Source organism: Zootermopsis nevadensis, unplaced genomic scaffold, assembly GCF_977971745.1.
Source record: "Zootermopsis nevadensis isolate Lab colony 2312 unplaced genomic scaffold, Znev_1.0 Znev_ptg000003l, whole genome shotgun sequence".
Lineage (NCBI taxonomy): Eukaryota > Metazoa > Arthropoda > Insecta > Blattodea > Termopsidae > Zootermopsis > Zootermopsis nevadensis.
In genome coordinates, this window is record NW_028259135.1 from 7,559,476 (window position 1) to 7,578,686 (window position 19,211).

A 19,211-nucleotide genomic window follows, 5' to 3' on the forward strand; every position below is an offset into this window, starting at 1 on the left:
CAGAATAACTTCTACCACACTACACGGCTCACCCACCACAATTAGTAAAGTACACATTTCATGTTATTAAATTTTACTCCTTAACCCGTCAAGATGTCTTAGGGATTCCGACACAGCTGAACCATGACGACATGGAGCAGCAGATGGAGAGATACAAGGCCAGCTTCGCGCTTAGGCGTTTTTACTCACTGGGAAAGAATCCCTTTGCACAGCAAGATGCTGCGTGGACCCCCCACGGAAGATCAAGTTAGAGGCAACGAAAAATCTCTGTCCCTACAGGAAATTGAACCTCGATCGTCCAACCCTTGAACTATTGAGCTACTCGATCATTCTGAACCCTTTAAAGCACAACTTTCAAACCAAACTATTGGGGAAGTCGAAAAGTATCAGCAGTGTGGTAATTAAAACTAAAGAAACAAGAATATAGAACTTCTAAGAGAAAAACTTTTCGACGCACTTGGTCCAACGTTGCTCAGACCTTTCTATTCATTCCCAGAAAAATGTTTTCGGTCACGCGGCAATTAACACATGCACAGCTGACAAACTGACGGCCTCTTATTTGTTCGAACATTCTTGTGAGTTTCAAAAAAACAGCGGTCTGTGGAAGCAAGGTCAGGGCTGTGTGGTGGGTGTTATAGGACTTCAGGACCTCGTGACAGCAAACGCAACCCAATCAAACATAACCTAACTTAACCCAACATAACCTTACACAACTGGCCTTTGCGCCATTTAGGCTCTTTGGGTCACTTAGGCTAATCGTGGCCTTGGGGTCTAAAATTTAACCCAACCTATTACACACTGCTAACCTAATCTAATCTAACCTAACCTGACCCGTCGGCCAGAGAATCGATAAGAAAAGATAAATGCGACCCCACGTCTGAAATGATTTGGTATTCATGCCTTTCGCCAACATAGAATTTTGCATTGAATCTTGGTCAGAAAATAAATTCAAACAAAATTTTTAAAAAGAATTTGCATACAGGTTATACAAATTACAAAATTTACGGGTTTTGTACCGTAAGGTTTACAGCAACAAATATACCAACTAGCTGGATTACGGAACCCGAAGGTTGATCACCGAATTAATCAAAGCCCTCCACCGGACCCTGTCCTGGGCCAACAAAATCCAGTCTCCTTCAACACCTATCTCCCATAGATCCAGCCTGACATTATCCTCCCATCTATGTCTAGGTCTCCCCAGCGGTGTCTTCCCTTCAGGCTTCCCAACCAGTACCCGGTGCACACCTCTTGTCCCATCCATGCGCGCTACATTCCCCGCCCATCTCATTCTTCTCGACTTAATCACCCTGACAATACTGGGGGAGGAGTATAGATTTTTAAGCTCATCAATATGCAGTTTTCTCCACGCCCCATCGTCTTCTCTCCTAGGCCCAAATATCCTCCTCAACACCCTGTTCTCAAAACACCTGCAATCTGTGTTCCTCCCTCTGAGTGAGAGACCATGTTTCGCAAACCATACAAAACAACAGGCAAGATTATTGTTTTGTATACTTTAATTTTTAGGTTCTTAGAAATCAGACGGGAAGACAAAATAGTTTGAACTGAGAAGTAGCAAGCATTTCCAGAATTTAGTCTCCTCCTAACTTCCTAATGAGTGTCATTTTGATTTGTTATTGTTGTTCCCAAATATTTTAAATGTCACAGCAACAAATATACAGTGTTTAAAAAATGTCAGGTCAAACGCATATCGTGTGATATGTGCAGGCCCGCAAATAACTTCTGAATGAGTAAAGTGAAACTTCGTTTTTGATAATGATCTGAAGTTTTCACGGCGAGTAAGAATGAATTCTTCTTGGGCTACCAGCAGAGTCAGGTGCTTGAATGTAGAAAACTCCAGTGTTTCGAGAACCATCTGAATTACCCTAAGGACGAGGACGGTTCTCGAATCATCGGCGTTTTCTCTATTACACCAACTGACACGGCTGGTAGCCCGAGAAGAATTGTTTTCTATAACTTTGCCGAATGATAATTAATAGTTAAATCTACATACACGCTGCTGTGAGAACCTCAAATTACACACAAATGTAGTATTTTGTCATGGAAAGAAAATTATGTAGAGTTTACTGCGACTCTGTCCAGCAGATTGCTAATACATGTAATTCCACGCTCAACTTTCTCCGGTCACCGCATGACGTGCATTTCCAAACGACCGCCTCACGGCTGAGTACACGGGCCGAACCATCCACTACGTCACTGCTCACTTATTTCGAAATGCCGCATCACGTACCGTTGAATGAAATATGGTACGATCATCGTGAATGACGATGAATCAGTAAGAATGTGGAAGAAAGCGCTCGTGGACCAGCTGAAGGTGATTACCCTTCCGGGATAGCTGATCCTCCCTTCGTGTATCCTTACGATGGTTCATGGCACGCAGCCATAAGCCTCGATCAATTTTCATATTATCTCCGACTTAGGTATCTATCTCCCGATTGGTCCATTTCCACAACGTTCCCTAACTGAAATTATGCCAGTGATTCTCAAACGGTGTACCACAAGCGTCTGCTAAGCGCGCCACGAAATTTTAAATCGAAGAATGATTTCTTAAATTAAATATGCAAATTAAAAAATAATGTAATTGTAAACATCGCATTATTATAAAAAATTCAGCCCGTCTTCAACTGAGGCTATTGTGGTCTGTGAACAAAACAGAGGTAGTGTTTTGCGCTTTTTCGCGGCACGAAAGTTCGCCATTCTTTTGCGATATCGTGCCAGAACGAATAAAACGTACCAAAACTGTCAGAATTAAAAACCCTGGAAATATAAAATCCAGTTTTCCTACTGACAAAGTGGACAGAAATGAAAAATTGCACTGCTGGCTAATATTAGCGATAGCCGATATTTAAATTTATAAAAGTGGGCAAAGAACTTCGAAGTGGAAACGGAAATGATAATTTGATTGCTCACAAAACAAAATTGTTCCAATAATATTTGTAAAATCTTGGTAAATGTTACAGACTGATAAAAACCCAATATGAACTGATTACAAAAATTAAAAATCCATCAACGTGGTCTTTACACTAACGCAAACAAGAAAATATTTCGTACGCTGAGGGGGCAACATTACAGAAAGTCTGAAAACCATTGCATTCTTCTCAAGTTTTCAAAATTTGGATCAAACCATCAACCGTTTTCAACAATTTAATGTTTTTGTACATCAAATTACAAAATTTATTCCTTCCTATGCATGTCCTTCATTCTTTCCTCTTATCTTTATCTTCTGTTGCTTTTCATCTACTTTAATTCGTCCTCTCCTTCTGTAACGTACGTTTTATATGACGATGTTCGTTTGTAATATGACACTGTGTACAATGAAAAATTTGGTATTGCCTGAATCGTGTATTTAATTGCAAGTAAATGTAAACAAAATAACATATCAATAAATATTTGGGATTTTCGCTCGCTGGAGACGTATTCGACAACCCTCCAAGAATAGTATCGGGCTGATCTCCCATCCAAGGAGTCCTACTACAAATACAACAAACGTTTTCTGTCCCAGTTTAATTCGAAACCGAAGTACAGAATTCTTAATCCTAGCTTAAATTTAATTTAATTTTTTAATATGTGCAGCATCAACAGCCTAACAGCCACATAACCAATTACAGATACACCATAAGAAAAAAATAGTAAATACAAATGGATAACAATAATCAGATTATCAAGAAATAATTAGGGAAGTTAAGACTTAAAGGCAAATCAGCGAGTAGCAAGGAGTAAAAAATACTTCCAGACACACAGCAGTGAAACAAATTTCTTACTAAGACATATAAATGTCTTTTCAATAGTAATTCAGTCAAATTTAATTCAGCTTAGTTTAAAAAAAAGTAGCTGAAGATACGCGCAAAACAAAGACAAACAAACAAGATACTCAATCAGCATAATTTGTGTCTTCTGGGTGATAACAAAACTTGTAATGCCACAGGTAAATAACAGGAGGAGATAAAGAAAAAGATATCAAAATAAATTTGCATTGAATGGAATTAATATCTAACACAAGTAAATAAAAACAGCCATAGTCATTATAAAATGTCCATATTATATAAAAAGTCGATTCTGGCAACATTACCAGTTGATGCGCATCTAGCAAGGCATTTTTCCATTGAAGGGCTAAAACTGAACACAGAGAAGTCAGAGAAACCGAGAAGGGATTGGGGAATTCTCTCAAAAAGGGAAGAAGGAAGGTCAACTTGGATAAGCACGAGCGCATCAACGTGATAATCTCATCTTACGTAACTTATGGAGTTTTAAATACGATAAACGCACAATCATGGCTGCAATGGATATCGGGGAGGAAACGATTATAGCAAAGGGCTGCAAACTTCTGCTTGATGCGTTCCAGTCTGCTGGCACCAGTAGTCGTACGACCGAGGCGGACCCGAGCTTAGATCTAAGTTTACATACAAGATATACAGACAGTCGAGAGAAGAGAGCGAAAAGGTTAATGTGCGAACCAGACCTAGCAACCTAATACTGTGAAAATATGTGGTCAACATGGTTGTGAAATCGGAGCTTAGAGTCGTTAAATATTCCCAGGTCTTTGATAGTGTCGGTACGTGTTACAGAGGACTGAAAAAGTTTATAATCGAAGATCAAAGTAGTGGTCTTTCTGGAGAAGGAAGTTACTGTAGTTTTACTAATATTGAGTTTCATGAAGTTGGCAGTGCACCAACCTTGTACAGTGTCAATGTGAGATTGTAGCAGCTTGAAGATTTGATGGCACGGACGATTTTGATATCATCAGCAAAAGAAAGATATCAAGAGTGATTTATTACATTGCATAAGTCATCAATGAATAGGTTTAAAAGCAGAAGCCCCTGTGGAACCCCAGAGAACACAGCACGACAGGTAGAACTAAATCCAGAAACGCGGCTTTTGGTTAAGTAACTACAAAATCTGTTAAATAACCACCAGGAAGGCCGAGTGCCCTAAGCTAACGAAGGTAATGAAGTATAACAGGCTATGAGCGACGAGGTCGAACGAAGTTAAGAACGATTCGCGTCAGCTTGACCCTGAGGCCCGATTAATGGGGTAATAATATCCAGATAAGTTATCAGACTGGTTACGGTGGATTTGTTTTTCGTAAAACCACGCTGACAAGAATTCAGTTTTGAGCTTAAGAAACGTTAAATATAATGAATGACAAGTTCAAATAGTTTGGGAAAAGTATGAATTATAGAAATGGGTCTTAGTTACCGACAGAGGCAATGTTGCGTTTTTTAAACAGGGACAAATGTCCGTGCTTCAATACAGTAGGAAAATACTACAGAGATTGGCTTGGGTTAAAAATATGTTCGAGAACAGGAACAAAGATCTCAGAACAGCCTTTTGCAACAAACCTTGGGATGTCATGAAGTCCGAGAGATTTAGATTGTCTTCGACGTCTAAAGGCTTTAAAAATGTAATATTCGTAAATTTTCATCAATAGACTTGAACCATGTAAGTCTATCACGCTAAATAGTAGCTTTCATAAGCTTAAGATAGAAGAAAAATTTACTACAGAAACGGTCAGAATTGTTAATTTTAAAACGCCTGTAATAGTAACCGTTTCCCCAAATGTAGTACCGTAAAGCAACTGAAAACCAATGAGGGAATTTTGACTTTCTGTTAAACCCAAGGGGAATTGCATGATCCATGGCATTTAGGACATCGGCGTTGAAGCTGACGACAGCACCAACAGCAGTGATGGTTGTATAAAAAAAGACGGGTCTAATGTCGACGTAACAAGATAAGCTGTAATCCACATGCGCGATAGGAATACTCACAATTACGTGCACTAGTTACAAATGGCAGGAAGATGTCAATAACAGAAGGTATGTGAAAATCATTAGGCGTAACAATGGCAGAGTCAACTTAAATAATACGTAACCCACTAAAGTTTGTAAACGCTAAATTCAAAATTTAAGCAATACGTTAACACACCAAAGTTTGTAAATGCCAAATTCAAAATATAAGTAATACGTAACACGCCAAAGTTTGTCAATGCTAAATTCAAAATTTAAGTAATACGTAACACACCAAACTTTGATGCCAAATTCAAAATTTAAGTAATACGTAACACACCAAAGTTTGTCAATGCTAAATTCAAAATTTAAGTAATACGTAACACACCGAAGTTTGTAAATGCCAAATTCAAAATATAAGTAATACGTAACACGCCAAAGTTTGTCAATGCTAAATTCAAAATTTAAGTAATACGTAACACACCGAAGTTTGTAAATGCCAAATTCAAAATTTAAGTAATACGTAACACACCAAAGTTTGATGCCAAATTCAAAATTTAAGTAATACGTAACACACCGAAGTTTGTAAATGCCAAATTCAAGAGACTACTGCTGCCAACAGCGACTATTTGTTGTCTGTAGTAAAGAAGACACGTGGAGGAGTAGATGGAATCTCCACTGAGCTCGGAATAATAACGGCAATTGGCCTGAGAGAGCCCTCGTTTCCAGTGAGAACGAAAAATCTTGAAATGACCCATGAAAATAACTAAAATTTTGTGTGTCCAAATTGTTTTCAAAAAATCTAAAACGACCGATATGGAAAACTTCGGGCTTGGTATCAGAGGCAAAGTAATGGCTGCCAACAAGTAAATTCAGACTGTCATGAGTTGGAATTTCAACCCAAAAGCATTCACCGAAAGATTTTAAATCATGCTTGCTTTTACATGAACGAACTGCGGGGGATAAAACTATTAACAATCTATCTCCATCTTTGTTATTAGTACATACCCTGCAAAAACGGAATATTGCATAATAATAACAGCAGTTCTTTGATTAGTTTAGGAATTACCCTGTAATTTACCTCCTAACATTTCCATTTTGTATCTGTGCATTGAGGCGTACGATTGGCAAATGCGAATTCGAACCTATAAAACATTTGTTAGCATTTTGCGATAATATACTCATCAAACTGAAGAACTTTACGTAATAATTTGAAGACACCTGTAACAAATCACCGTGTGAATTCGTTAAAGTGCGAGGGTAGTGATGTATCTGTGTGGGAAAGTGCAAACACTTCGAAGCAAAACTTTGATTAACCAGAGACGTGGTCTGCGAACAGATCCGACGTACTTGTTCACGTCTGCGTGACGTCACACTAAACAACCTAATTCCCGAGCAGAGACGTAGGCTCTTTCGAATCCCTAGCAAATGATGGTGTCCCAGGCGCACGTTTTGTTTATCCCCTGCTTATTCACTAACCAGGATCAGAACTCGCGGTAAATATTGTTTACTGTTTTACAACGTAAATAAGGCCACTGGAAACACAAGGTCTTGCCTCAGTATGAGAACCACTACCATCAAGCTGCGAAATGTTATACAGAGTTTCGGACGGGGCGGTCTCTCGTGAATACGTCAATCAACTTACTAGCTGGTTAGGAGCGATAAGACTGCATCACGGCTTCACATAAAACCCCAAATGGCACCTTCATCGCCGTGAGAACTTCCAGTCTCAATGCCAGAAGGAACACCGGCCGCCCAGCTGCGCGTGCAACGTATTCAAGCAAGATCCTACAGCTCTCAGACAGACAGTTCAAGGACACTCGCTACATCGTAATTACGACGGCCTTCTCAGATCAGCTGACAACTGTATGATGTTGCGCTACTGTAAAGTAATCCTACTGACAATACAAAACCCTATGCGAAACGAAACACTCCAATTCGCACGCCACAACCTATTTCACGAAGATCCATTTTAATATTGTGGTCACAGCTAAGGTGAACCATTATAACTACTATTCCTTTTAGCACACGAAATAATGTTTATTCGTAAGAAAAATAGCATTTCGTTTAATATTTCCGTTGCTTTACAGTTTAGATTTTTATGTACAATGTGTACAATGTATACAATATATAAAAAAATCAGTGTCTCAACCACCTACGTGTTCGAATTTCGAGTCGACATATCAGTTCTAATCCCGTGGAGTTAAATTAAGAGTAATTAAATAGCCCGCTCGACGTCGTCTTATAACGGAACACATTTCGCACGGTCGCCCTGATATCTCATGTTAAACAGAAGCCATATTAGTACTCGACGCTGCAGAGGCGCATTTAAGCGTCTAAAACAGCCAAACTTCGCTAACTGCGAAACAGCGCCAATAGTAATGTGTAGCGGCAATTCTCTACAGAGATGCCTCATTCGAATCTCAGCTGGGTCATCAGAACACACATGAAATGTTTCGTACGTCCTTTACGTGATAACAATTAGTTTTAAGGCGACTGTGAGAAGCACAGAGGTCAGTACAATACGTCACGGAAAAACACGGCTGAAGATGGCGTCATACTTCTTTCTAGAACACATGTTCAAAAAGCTGACACACAGACATGAGCATGAGAATCGCCCTCTAGTACAGAAGGCAAATTACAATGGAAATGTTTTAACTTGAGTCGTGTGCATTTACGTAACGACACGCAGAGGAAAATTCCTCAACGTCAAAAGAAAACGGAAGTCTTTGAAACACTTAAACCTTAGACTTTGTACTGCTGTTTGAGACAGTGAGTCAAATGCAAACAACCGACTACGATGTACCTGCTCACAAGTGTCCATAACGCACTTCATTTACACAAGACCATCGATGAAAATAAATGTGAACGTAACTAACCCCACGGTATGGGGTCTTCCTACAACATTTAAGTTACTCAACTACCGTCGCCTAACCACTAACCTTACAGCCCCATTAAAAATCGACACGCATGTATGACCCATTTTAATATTATCAAGATTAGAGATGAGTTATATAAAACCTATTTTCAAGGACACGAGATACAAACAGTTCACAGATTGAGTAAAAATTATAGCGAGTATCACAAGAACGCTGACTTAGGTGTAAACGTCGGTGGATGATGACAGCTACGACCAATGAGCTTTTAAAATCACGTGCATTTCTTGTTTCCTTGTTCTTCGTCCTTCAGAGCGGCACACGCAATCTGAATTGCTGAACGGAACGTCAGACAGAACCTTGCTCAAAGCATGGTCGATAGTCTTTCGACCATGGCTCGAAGCACTCCCCACCATCGATATCCACGCGTCGTCTGTTGGGAGCAAGGAGGCAGGCACAGAGTGACGGGCGGACTCTTGGCAATTATACACTCGGCGCTGTATGTAGACCAGATTACATAAAGAAAATATTGTGTCAAGTGATCGTTAAAACTGTCCTACAGAAATGAAAAACCAGAACTGATAGTTTTTTCGTAAAACTCCCCAATATCAAATTTAACAAAAATCCGTTAAGCCGTTATCGAGTTGTGTTACACGCGGATCTACAGACGGACATGTCTTAACAAGAACTCCGTAAGGTTGTTCATAAAAATAGTCAGAACTGCGTATATTCAAACGTGAATCCGTCAAATTCTTATTATTGACCAGCATTAATCATCACAAAACAGACAAACAAACGCTCGTAACTATTTACCGCGGTCAAAACTACAAACAAATTTTATTTGAGTTTCCACCGATTATGTAGGTATGACAACTTTATTTTTAGACTTTGTCTCCTGAGGGCAATGAACTGGGATATAAGTACGCGTGTAGCGAAGGTTGGTGGGTGCGTTCAACCTCGGAGAAGTTCCTGGTTGTGTTCGTTTCGATTCTGAATACTGAACACTGGTTTACTGTAATCGCGGTGTACGTCAACCGCATGAAAGATGGCGCATATGTAAACTGCCCAGTGCCGAGGAGATTTTTGTGATAATGGAATTCGGGTGAAAAGAACGGAAAGGTCTAGCGCTTCTATCGGACACAACCGATTACGTAACCCCCCACCCTTTTCAGAGGAGGGAAACACGTTGTCTTCAGGAACTACTGCATAGACCAGTGGTATTCAACCTGGGGTACGCGTATCCCCGGGGGTACGCGAAGACTTCTTAGGGGGTACGTGAAATTTAAAAAATATATTAATTTATTATAATCACTGAATAACCAGTAATGTAATTTATTTAATTTATTTTTTATGTAGATTATATACTATGTATAACTTGAATTATACACAAACAACTTTTGGGGTACAAAGTTGAAGAGAAATTATATCTGGGGGTACGCGAACAAAAAAGGTTGAATACCACTGGCATAGACCACAGAACTGTACAGGACCAAAACCCTACTTGGCCTTTTGTTCAGCGTATCACTGGTAAAAGCACTATAAAATGTAATTCTCTTAATGATAGCGTTGTTCTGTCCTAAATACATTACACAAAACTTCGGTCGTCTGCCCCTTCTGAACAACCCGACTCCAAACCCGTGGACAGAGATTTGACAAACGCTTTTCTCCTGCAAAGTTCACTTGCTGCAGACACACGCCTACTTCTGACATATGCAGTCAATAATAAAGATATATTGCATTGTTATTTATTATAACTGCTTCCTGGCACTATGTTATTCACATCAAAAATTTTTTTAAATAAAAGCTAAAAATCCCAATGAGACACCATCCCAAATGCGGTCCAAATTCGTTCATTAGCTTCGGAAATAAACCACACTGACGACAGAAATTACCTACCCAACATTCACGCATTACATAACACTCTCTACGAAAAATGTAATTTGACCCCTGGTAAGTTTTGTAGGATAGAACAAGACTCGATTTATATTTTCGGTATGTTTGCTTAAATAATGGAGATGCTGTGTAAGAAAAATGTTAACTTTCACTCCTTGGCCTCTCAACCGTCCATATGCATAATTAAATGCAGAGACGAACAGGTGAGTGCCAGAACACGAAACAGGTGACTAACGCCTGTCGCAAACTATGATAAGAGGGATTAAAATGTCTGCAGGTTGGCCGCCCATGTGCCCGTGTTCCTCCAACAAGGGCAGATTTCGGTAACTAAAGTCGAAACGATCCACGCTCGAGAAGAAAACTATGTTTTAAGGACTATTTCAGAACACATCCTCAGTTCCTCCAGTTGTGATTCTATATTTCCCACGAACTTCCTTCTTACGCGGTGTCCGAAACAGCGACTTGCCCATTCCCTTAAGACCAAAATATTTTCTTGAACACTTTGCTTTCAGACACCTACGAGTGTAATTTATGCTCTTTCCTCTAATGACACGAACTGTGGGAAAGAAGATGGAGTAAATTGATTCTTCCTAAACTTGGACTTTCCCCGATTTCGCCACGAACCTTATCGCATTTTTACTCCGAGATACAACGAACAAAAGCAGCATGCAGGTCATCGTCGTTGATAAAAATAAACGGCAGTAATCGGGAAAGACGCGGTTCGGGGCACTTAGGTTGGATATCTGGTACCGATATGCGTTATTCCAATCACAGTTACTTAACTGTAGTACATCTGAATATTCTCTTTGTACAACTACATTGAAATACGTTTAATTTCTGTACACCTCACATAGTGACATCCAAAAACTGAAAACGTTGCAGTACGGAATGTTCAAAGAGTTACACAGCTAACACAGTTTATCTTGCATCTCAAATAATGATTACGATTACAACAGACGCTGAAAGGCCCGCCACCTACAGTGGTACACGCCTCTCTACTCCTTCCTGTGTGTCAGATACGACATACAGTAATCTTTTATAGCTTGTCTCCGTTGCCATTTTTTAAACAAGATGGCTGTCGTCTAGGCTGTAGCACACTGACGTTTACCAATGTTTCAGGGGTATTTTCTATCTCCATCATCATGGCAATAAGAACCTCTGAAACGTCGGTAAACTTTTACCAGACTACACAGCGCCACAACCCAGAAGACAATCAACTTCATAATGGCCGCCGTGGGAACTTCTTATCCTGTTTAGGCTAATTCCTGTTCCATTGTGTGTAGTTACTTGCAGAGAAAAAGAAAAGTCACATTATGCTTAGATAATATAAAACGGGGTTTTGACAGTCTGTGGTCTACCTTAAGATGGAGGTAGTACGTTCCTCCGAAACGCTGGCAGTCACCTACAAGACTAAAAAGGCTACTGCTGACACTTCCACCGCCATGCAACAACTGCAAGGTTGTCATGCTCTGACGGGTAAAAAAATTTGAAAAATAAATCCAATCCGTGTTGTAAGCGGAAGTGAACTTTTTTATACCACAGCAGCAAACGTATAATCAGCTCAACAAAGGAATCAGATTTACGTAACAGCTCCCGCTACTAATTCCCAGGTGACTCTGTAACGTGACTGATTTATAAAACTGCATGTCTATGTCAGCAACAAGTGTGGTCTTATGTGTGCACCTGTCATCTGGGCCGATATCTCCAAAAAATATATATATTAATGACCGTAAGACCATTCTTGCACCAACTGTTTACATTCTGCATACATTCGACAGTCCCGTCCAAAACCTTACAAAAACTACATCCTTTCTCTCGCGGTGATGTGCACGGTTTCGTGAAAAACATTTTCCTTTTCAACAGTCTGTAGTGAAGCTCTAAAGCAGTGGTTCTCAAAATGCGGTCAGCGGAAAAATTTAAAACGAAAAAAATACATCAGCATGTACCATTATAAAAGTGTCAAGTTACTTGTTGAATCATTGCGTACATCACCTTTGGCCTCTGTAGCATAGTGCAACACACCTGGCAGAGATAACTCGTTACAAAAGGCATCTCGGGTCAGCTCCATCGACACTTTTGCTTATATTTACACCTCCTGGGCCAACCCGGTGGTAGACATGTCTCGGGTTCGACCCTAAACGTCACCGTTAATATTAATAATACTATATGTCAGTACAATGACAGCAGACCGCATGAATACGAGAACACAGCCAAATGCAGAAACGTCGAGAACATGGAATAAACGTCAATGCTCAACATAATTGTGGTAAACTTCAACAATTTTGCCCACAGCACTTGTTTCGAGCACTTATATTCTCCTCTAAAAAGCAAAAGATTTGACATTGGCAGTAAATTTGTTTTATTTCGTGTACGTACGCGTTGGTACGAATAATAAACAGATCGGTTTATAAACTCACGTTTTTTCCTGCCTTCGGATACGGTGTAGGTCAAGTCACTGAAGCCGATGTCCACGGGCTGCCTCTTGGGGAGGTGAGTCAGCTGTTTGGGTTGGCACTGTGTAATCGTCACCTTCACTGATCCCTTCCTATCACCAAGAAGACAATCATCAGTACTAGAGCCTTCCAACTTCATGTTACTCAAAGCAGCACGACACAACCTGTTCTTACAACGTCTCGTAGCTCACTGAACGTCACAACCTTGTGAACATGATGCTCACGCATGCGCAATAGAGAATTAACCTTTGATCTCGGTTTGGACTGTGTGCCCTATACACTGAACTACACCGAATGATTTCATCGGAATTATGCACAGCTGAGTTTAGGGAGATAAGAGTTATCTTTACCGCTGTGTAATTGTAATTATAATTAATCGAATTCTTACGTACAAACTAATCCATGGGCTCGAGACTTACATGAGACGCCCGTCCAGTTCTGTTCCATTAATTTCTCAAAGTACGTTCTACTTTAAGCTTACATTTCATTTTCTTGCTTCCTCAACTTCTTAATAAAAAAGACAGATTTCCGATGAAATCATGTCCCTAAATACATACATATGAGCTGATCAGAGCAAGAAGTTTAGGTTAGGTTTATGTTTTCAATTTATTCAGCATAATAAACGAAAATAACATTTGTATTACGGCCAATTATTTTTCCTAGCAAGCACACCAAATTACGATACAAACAAAAAGCCTAATTTAACACGTATACCACTTTAGCTCTGAGGAGTACATACACACTTAAACAGCATTCAACTTTTACATTCAAATTGCAGTTTAGAAAAAAGAAAACTTCGGGTCATTGACTCGACACGACCGACCGGGCAGAAAAGCGCAAATGAATAAGACTTTGTCTAAAACGAATATATTAATTAGCCCCTTCGCACCAAAGCAGGATTTTGTGGAGAATGCTTTCCTAAAAACTGTACTACAGACACGATGAAGACATATAAAGAATGATTTTTATTGTTTATCTTTTCTACTCTTCCATCTTGTCTTCTCTTCACTGGCTCAACAGTTGAAGAGTCACGAACGACACCAACGGCTGTGTCGAAAACTTCTTGACCCGAATACAAAGATTAATAATTACTTCTTTTTTTGTGTAAAATTCAAAGTTCACAATGGCGGTGACTTTGTAGAAGACTGACTGCCTTCTGGGTTGCTGCGCCGTGCAGTCTGGTAGCAGCGCGAGGCTTATTCATCGCCTTTAGGCAGCAAACAGCTCTGAAACGTCGGTAAACTTCAACACACCGCCCGGCAGAAAACCTAGAAGGCAGCCATCTGCATTCTTCTCAGTCAATTATCTCAGGGTCAAAGCCTGTGTTCAGTCACACGGGTTTAAAATAACCGCTGTGTCAGAGTTAAATAAACTCTTTCGTGAGTAATGGATTCCATAACGCAGAGTGATCATAACTAATCCGTGGCACCTGTTACGAGCAGGAAGTTCGGAAAGAGTAATAATATGTCAGTCTGAGCAACTGTTGGAAACGAACATGTGACATTTAGCCGATTCGGCAGCAAAACAATTAATGACGTCATGAAACTGGGCATTCATGACGAACAACCGAATCCAACGATCCCACATTGGGAACAGATTCGCAAGTCAAGCTGTTAACAACCGCCGGCAGAGGGGTGAGGGGTCTGGAACGAGTCCTACCGAACCCCGACAAAAGGATACGTCACTGGGGCGGCAGTACGTCTGGTGTGTTGATAGCACAATCATCATCAAGTCGTCCAGTGCAGTGGGCGCTTGAGCCGGGGTTGTACCAAGGGAAGACGTGTTGCTAGGATGTAGCTACCATTTTATTATTTTAATGAAAAAGAATAAAACTTCATGGGCATAACACTGAAATACGAGGTGCGATCGAAAGGTTTCCAGACTGCGCGTATAAAAACCCGTACACTTATCTCAGGTATTAAATTCATCCATCACCCTCGAAGTAGTTCCCCTGGGAGTGAATACAACGATCCCAGCGCCGCTCCCAAGCCTGGAAGCATCCCTGGAAATCTTTCTTTGTCAGCCTGTCAAGCACCATCTGCGATTCTGCCTGAATCTCTTCTATCGTCTCAAATCTCCTTCCCTTTAGCTGAATTTTCATCTTTGGGAAGAGGAAGAAGTCACACGGAGCTAAATCCGACGATCCGGCGAGATCTTTGAGCTCCTGACAAACGAGAAGTCGATTCTGCTTCTGGTCCTCAGACAGGAGCCTTGGCACAAACTTGGCTGCGATGCGTCGCATGTGGAATTCTTCCTTTAGAATCAGCTGACAGGTCCCATAGCCTATCCCAACAATGACGCACAAGTCGTTGATGGTACGACGTCGATCTTCGTGAATGGCCTGCCGAATCTTCGTAGCATTTTCGGGCGTTGTGCTCGAAGATGGTCGTCCAGAACGCTCGTCATCATCGACAGAGGTTCGGCCATTTTTAAAACGTGAATGCCACACAAAAGTTTGTGCACGACCCATTGCGGACTCCCCAAATGCTTGCTTTAGCATTTCATAGGTTTCCGTAGCCATTTTGGCGAGTCTTTGGCAAAATTTGATGCACACGCCATTCCGAAATCGCAGGAGGGTCGGTGTAATGCACTACCAGAACGCCCGTAACTAAGAAACAAATGCTAATTCGATGATGCCGGCTGGCACACTGTGTAACAGCTCATCTGGAAGTTGTTTGGTTTGTTAGTTTTTTTGTGTGTGTTTCCAGTATTTCAAAACCTTTCTGTAAGATTTTAGCACCACCTGCAGAGAACAAGGGTAGACTTCAGCCCTAAGAGCTAGAAGTCATGTTTAGGCCATCTGTTTAACATCCAATCTCGGCTCCGTCTACGACAGACAAAGAAGTGCCTTTAGGAGCAAGTGTGAAGGATCGTGTTGGCCGGTCCGTGAGAGGTCTCTCTCTGACAGCGGGGGGTGCTTCGCACCAAGCCCGGGACCTAGGCGCCGAAGAAAATTAGGGTAGAGACTCACTGTTGTTTTAAGTCGCGATAGCGAAGGTTCTAGGACATACTGGAAACTGTATATTGTATAGAAATAAATAGTAGTGCCTTCCAACTTATATCCGAATCATTATTGGCTGGTGTGATCAGGCCGTTAACACGACCTGAGACAAGAGCTACATCCCGACTAGCTATCTAGCCCCTAACAATCCTACACCCTGATAAGGCAGCTGTTACGAGGCCACGAGCAGTGGACGGTTACAGCAAGATTGGCGCGACAACGAGGGGCACGACTTCTGGACTCCCAGCAGCCGAGCCGAAGGATTGAAGGAAGGCCACTTCCGACAGATAAACAGCAGCTGTCAGTGACTTGGGCGAGGGGAGCGACCACAACTTGCACAGTCGCAACGCCAACTCAACGGCACCGAGGAACCAAGGAAAGCAACGCACACGAACCACAGCATCCAGGGTGCAGGACTCATCATATCAGCATTACCATAACCAGGTCAGTCACGTCGTCACAAAAATGTACGGAAAGCAGCTGAGGAGTAGAACTGTAGGACCAAGAATGGAGACAAGCGGAAACAGTGAGGCAGAAACTGAAATTGAAATGCCGTGTGGGCAGTTAGTCAGTGAGGCAAGCAGCTCAGAGATCGACAATTCTATACCAAGGACGGAGGACGATCCAGAAAATAGTGGTGTAAATACACGAGAAGGAACAGGAAGTACTGGCGACCTTCAGCAAACCACTATAGGTTTCAGGAACACGGAAACTCTAAGTTCCAATACCGATTCTTTACTCGATTTTATCGCTAATGCTCTTCGTAGTTTGAAGGAGGACAATGTTAAGTTAAGTGAAAAGGTTCAGAACGAAATACAAGATATCAAAGTTAGTATAGAAAAAGGAAATTCAGAACTAAGGAGGGAATTGGAAGAAAACATTAGAGTACAAAATGAAAGACTCATTGAAAGATTCGATCGTGAGCACCATAAATTAAGCAAAGAGTTAACTGAGAGGCTGGAAAGCGAGACTTCTAGGTTAGAGACAAATTTAAAACAGGTCCAAGATAACACCGATAAAGAATTTTCTGGCATGAAATGTAGTTTTGGTAGTTTGGTCAACCACGTTTCCGAGCAGATAGAGGGGGTGACCAACCAAAGTAAAGAAATGGCCAAAGAACTTACGCATGAACTCAATCAGAAATATGAGGAAATGACCCGCAACACTGTAGTAAACAAAGAGAGGTCGGAGGAAAGGTTCACAAAGCTCGAGGGCACTATTAAGTCAGTGCACACTAGCCTCAGTGGTGATGTGAGTAAGTGGCAGAATGAAACAAGGGCGCAAGTAGAAAGAAATATTAAGCAAGTTGAAACTTATAAAGAAGGGCTAGATAAATTGAATGCTGAATTAAGCAGCATCAAGGGGAAGATTTCGGAAGGGTCAACAGTGGTTGGGAACGCTAGTTCGTTGCCACCCACTGACAAAAATGTAGTAGGAAGCCATTCGACGTGTGGTTCTGCCCACCACCCTGAGAGTGAGGGTAATCACAGTGTATCTTGTGTCAATGTTGATGATGCCAGTGGTAGGTATGGTACAACGCTCTGTAACAACCAGGTGCCTAGCGGGATTCAGAGTGATATGAACCTGTGCATGCCATCCAACCAGGTGTGCAGCGCTAGTAGCTTTATTGCTCCTTCCGACTTAACACTCCCTTACTTCCATGACAGTGCCAAAGTTAACGCCGTCTTCTTCCTGAAACAGTTAGACGACTTTATGAAGCTGAAAGCTGTGCCGGTTAGATTCCAGCTCGCTATCGCTCGCAAGGCCGTCACCGATCCCATTGCAGTTGATTGGCTATCTGCTATTGCTCCCAATCTCCAGGACTACGAGCAATTCAAAGTAGCGTTTATGAGAAATTTTTGGTCAGCAAGCAAGCACAGTATTGTGAAGTGTTCAATTTATCATGACCGGTACCAAAAGGGCTCGAGTTTGAGCATGTCCGAGTACTTCTTGAAGTACGCGGTGCTCGCAAGTTATCTTGAACCTAAAATGACGGACGTGGAGCTTATGGATGCACTAAAGTTTCACTTCCCGATTTATGTTCAGAATAGCTTCGCGGCAGCTCAGCTAACAGGTGTTCAAGATGCTTTAGATCTGCTAAAGCGGCTGGAAGGTATTGAGATACGAGAAGAGCTGAGGCGGGCCAACTCTGCCGGCACTTCGCAAAATCAGGGCCATGACAGATCACACGGTGGTGTTAACGGCCGTTATAACTGGGCTAACAACAGGCCGCAGCCACAGGGCCAACCAGTTAGGCCGGGTTATGTGCAGCATAGACCACCTCATCAACACCGCCGAAGCGATAATTGGAATTCGGGAAGATCATACGCGCACGCAGGTCCACAAGGACGGCAAAATGGAACGGGTCCGAACTGCCTAAACCCTTCGGCCAATGAGTTCACAAGTAGGAATTGCGGTGGCGACAGGCAGGATACTGCAACCAGCCGGCAGCAAGCGGAAAACTGCTAAGGGACGGATTAACGACCCTACGTCTGTCCGCTAGTCATTACGATACGGGTCACCACTTTGCATCCAGCAATCTTCAAGATTCTAATTCGGCAGAATATTTAAATTTTCAGGATCCTGATGATGATTCGGACCTAGGAGAAGCAGAAACTTTGGTTGTTTGTAGTATCAACGATTCTGTTTTGAGTAATTGCCCGCGTGTAGAAGTTTCTGTTCGGGACATGGTAATTAGCAGCATCATAGACACAGGCCAGCATATTGTCAGAGAGAGCTTACAATGAGTCAGTAACGGCAGGTGTAGGCGTTTTGGTTTTGCCACTTCAGAATTTGGTACACATTAATGCTTTTGGAACGAAGTCTAAACGAGTTAGGAACCAGGCCTTTTTGGAGTTTAAGTTAGGAGAGGATGAGTTCGAACATGTGTTTCTGGTAACGTCCCAGTTAGCGTCAGATATGATATTAGGTTGTGACTTTTGTTCATTACACGGCGTTGTTCTTGATTTTAATAGTAAGTGTATGGAGTATGCCCGGGGTGGAGTAAGAAGAACTATAACTTTTAGCCAGAATATAGAGACGGAAGCTCGCGAAGTAGAACAGGTAGAGCACGGTTTGTTGTGCTGCAATATTCGGTACAGCCGGTACGGTAGTCCATCTAGAACAGCTGCGACCACAGTAAGTTTAAGCAGTCCCGACGATTTAGATGAATCTATAGCTAGTGAAGCTAACGTGTTCGAGCGGAGTCCGCTTTGTGTTGATGATGTTGATGTACGGCGCGAATGCC

The 19,211-nt window shown here is 41.6% G+C and overlaps 1 protein-coding gene across 8 annotated transcripts in view; it reads right to left on the reverse strand.

The window, feature by feature from the left end:
* Window positions 1-19,211, reverse strand: part of LOC110835663 (ATP-binding cassette sub-family G member 4) — a 90,203-nt gene that overhangs the window by 43,209 nt on the left and 27,783 nt on the right. For 4 of the 8 annotated variants that reach the window (XM_022076129.2, XM_022076131.2, XM_022076130.2 and 1 more), the window contains exon 1: window positions 12,928-13,164. In XM_022076129.2, the coding sequence (XP_021931821.1) occupies window positions 12,928-13,102 (175 nt within the window). In that variant the 5' untranslated portion in view covers window positions 13,103-13,164. Of the gene's footprint in view, window positions 1-12,927; window positions 13,165-17,548; window positions 17,572-19,211 lie in introns of those variants that run through there. The other 4 variants (XM_087341597.1, XM_087341568.1, XM_087341577.1 and 1 more) reach the window with 2 other exon arrangements.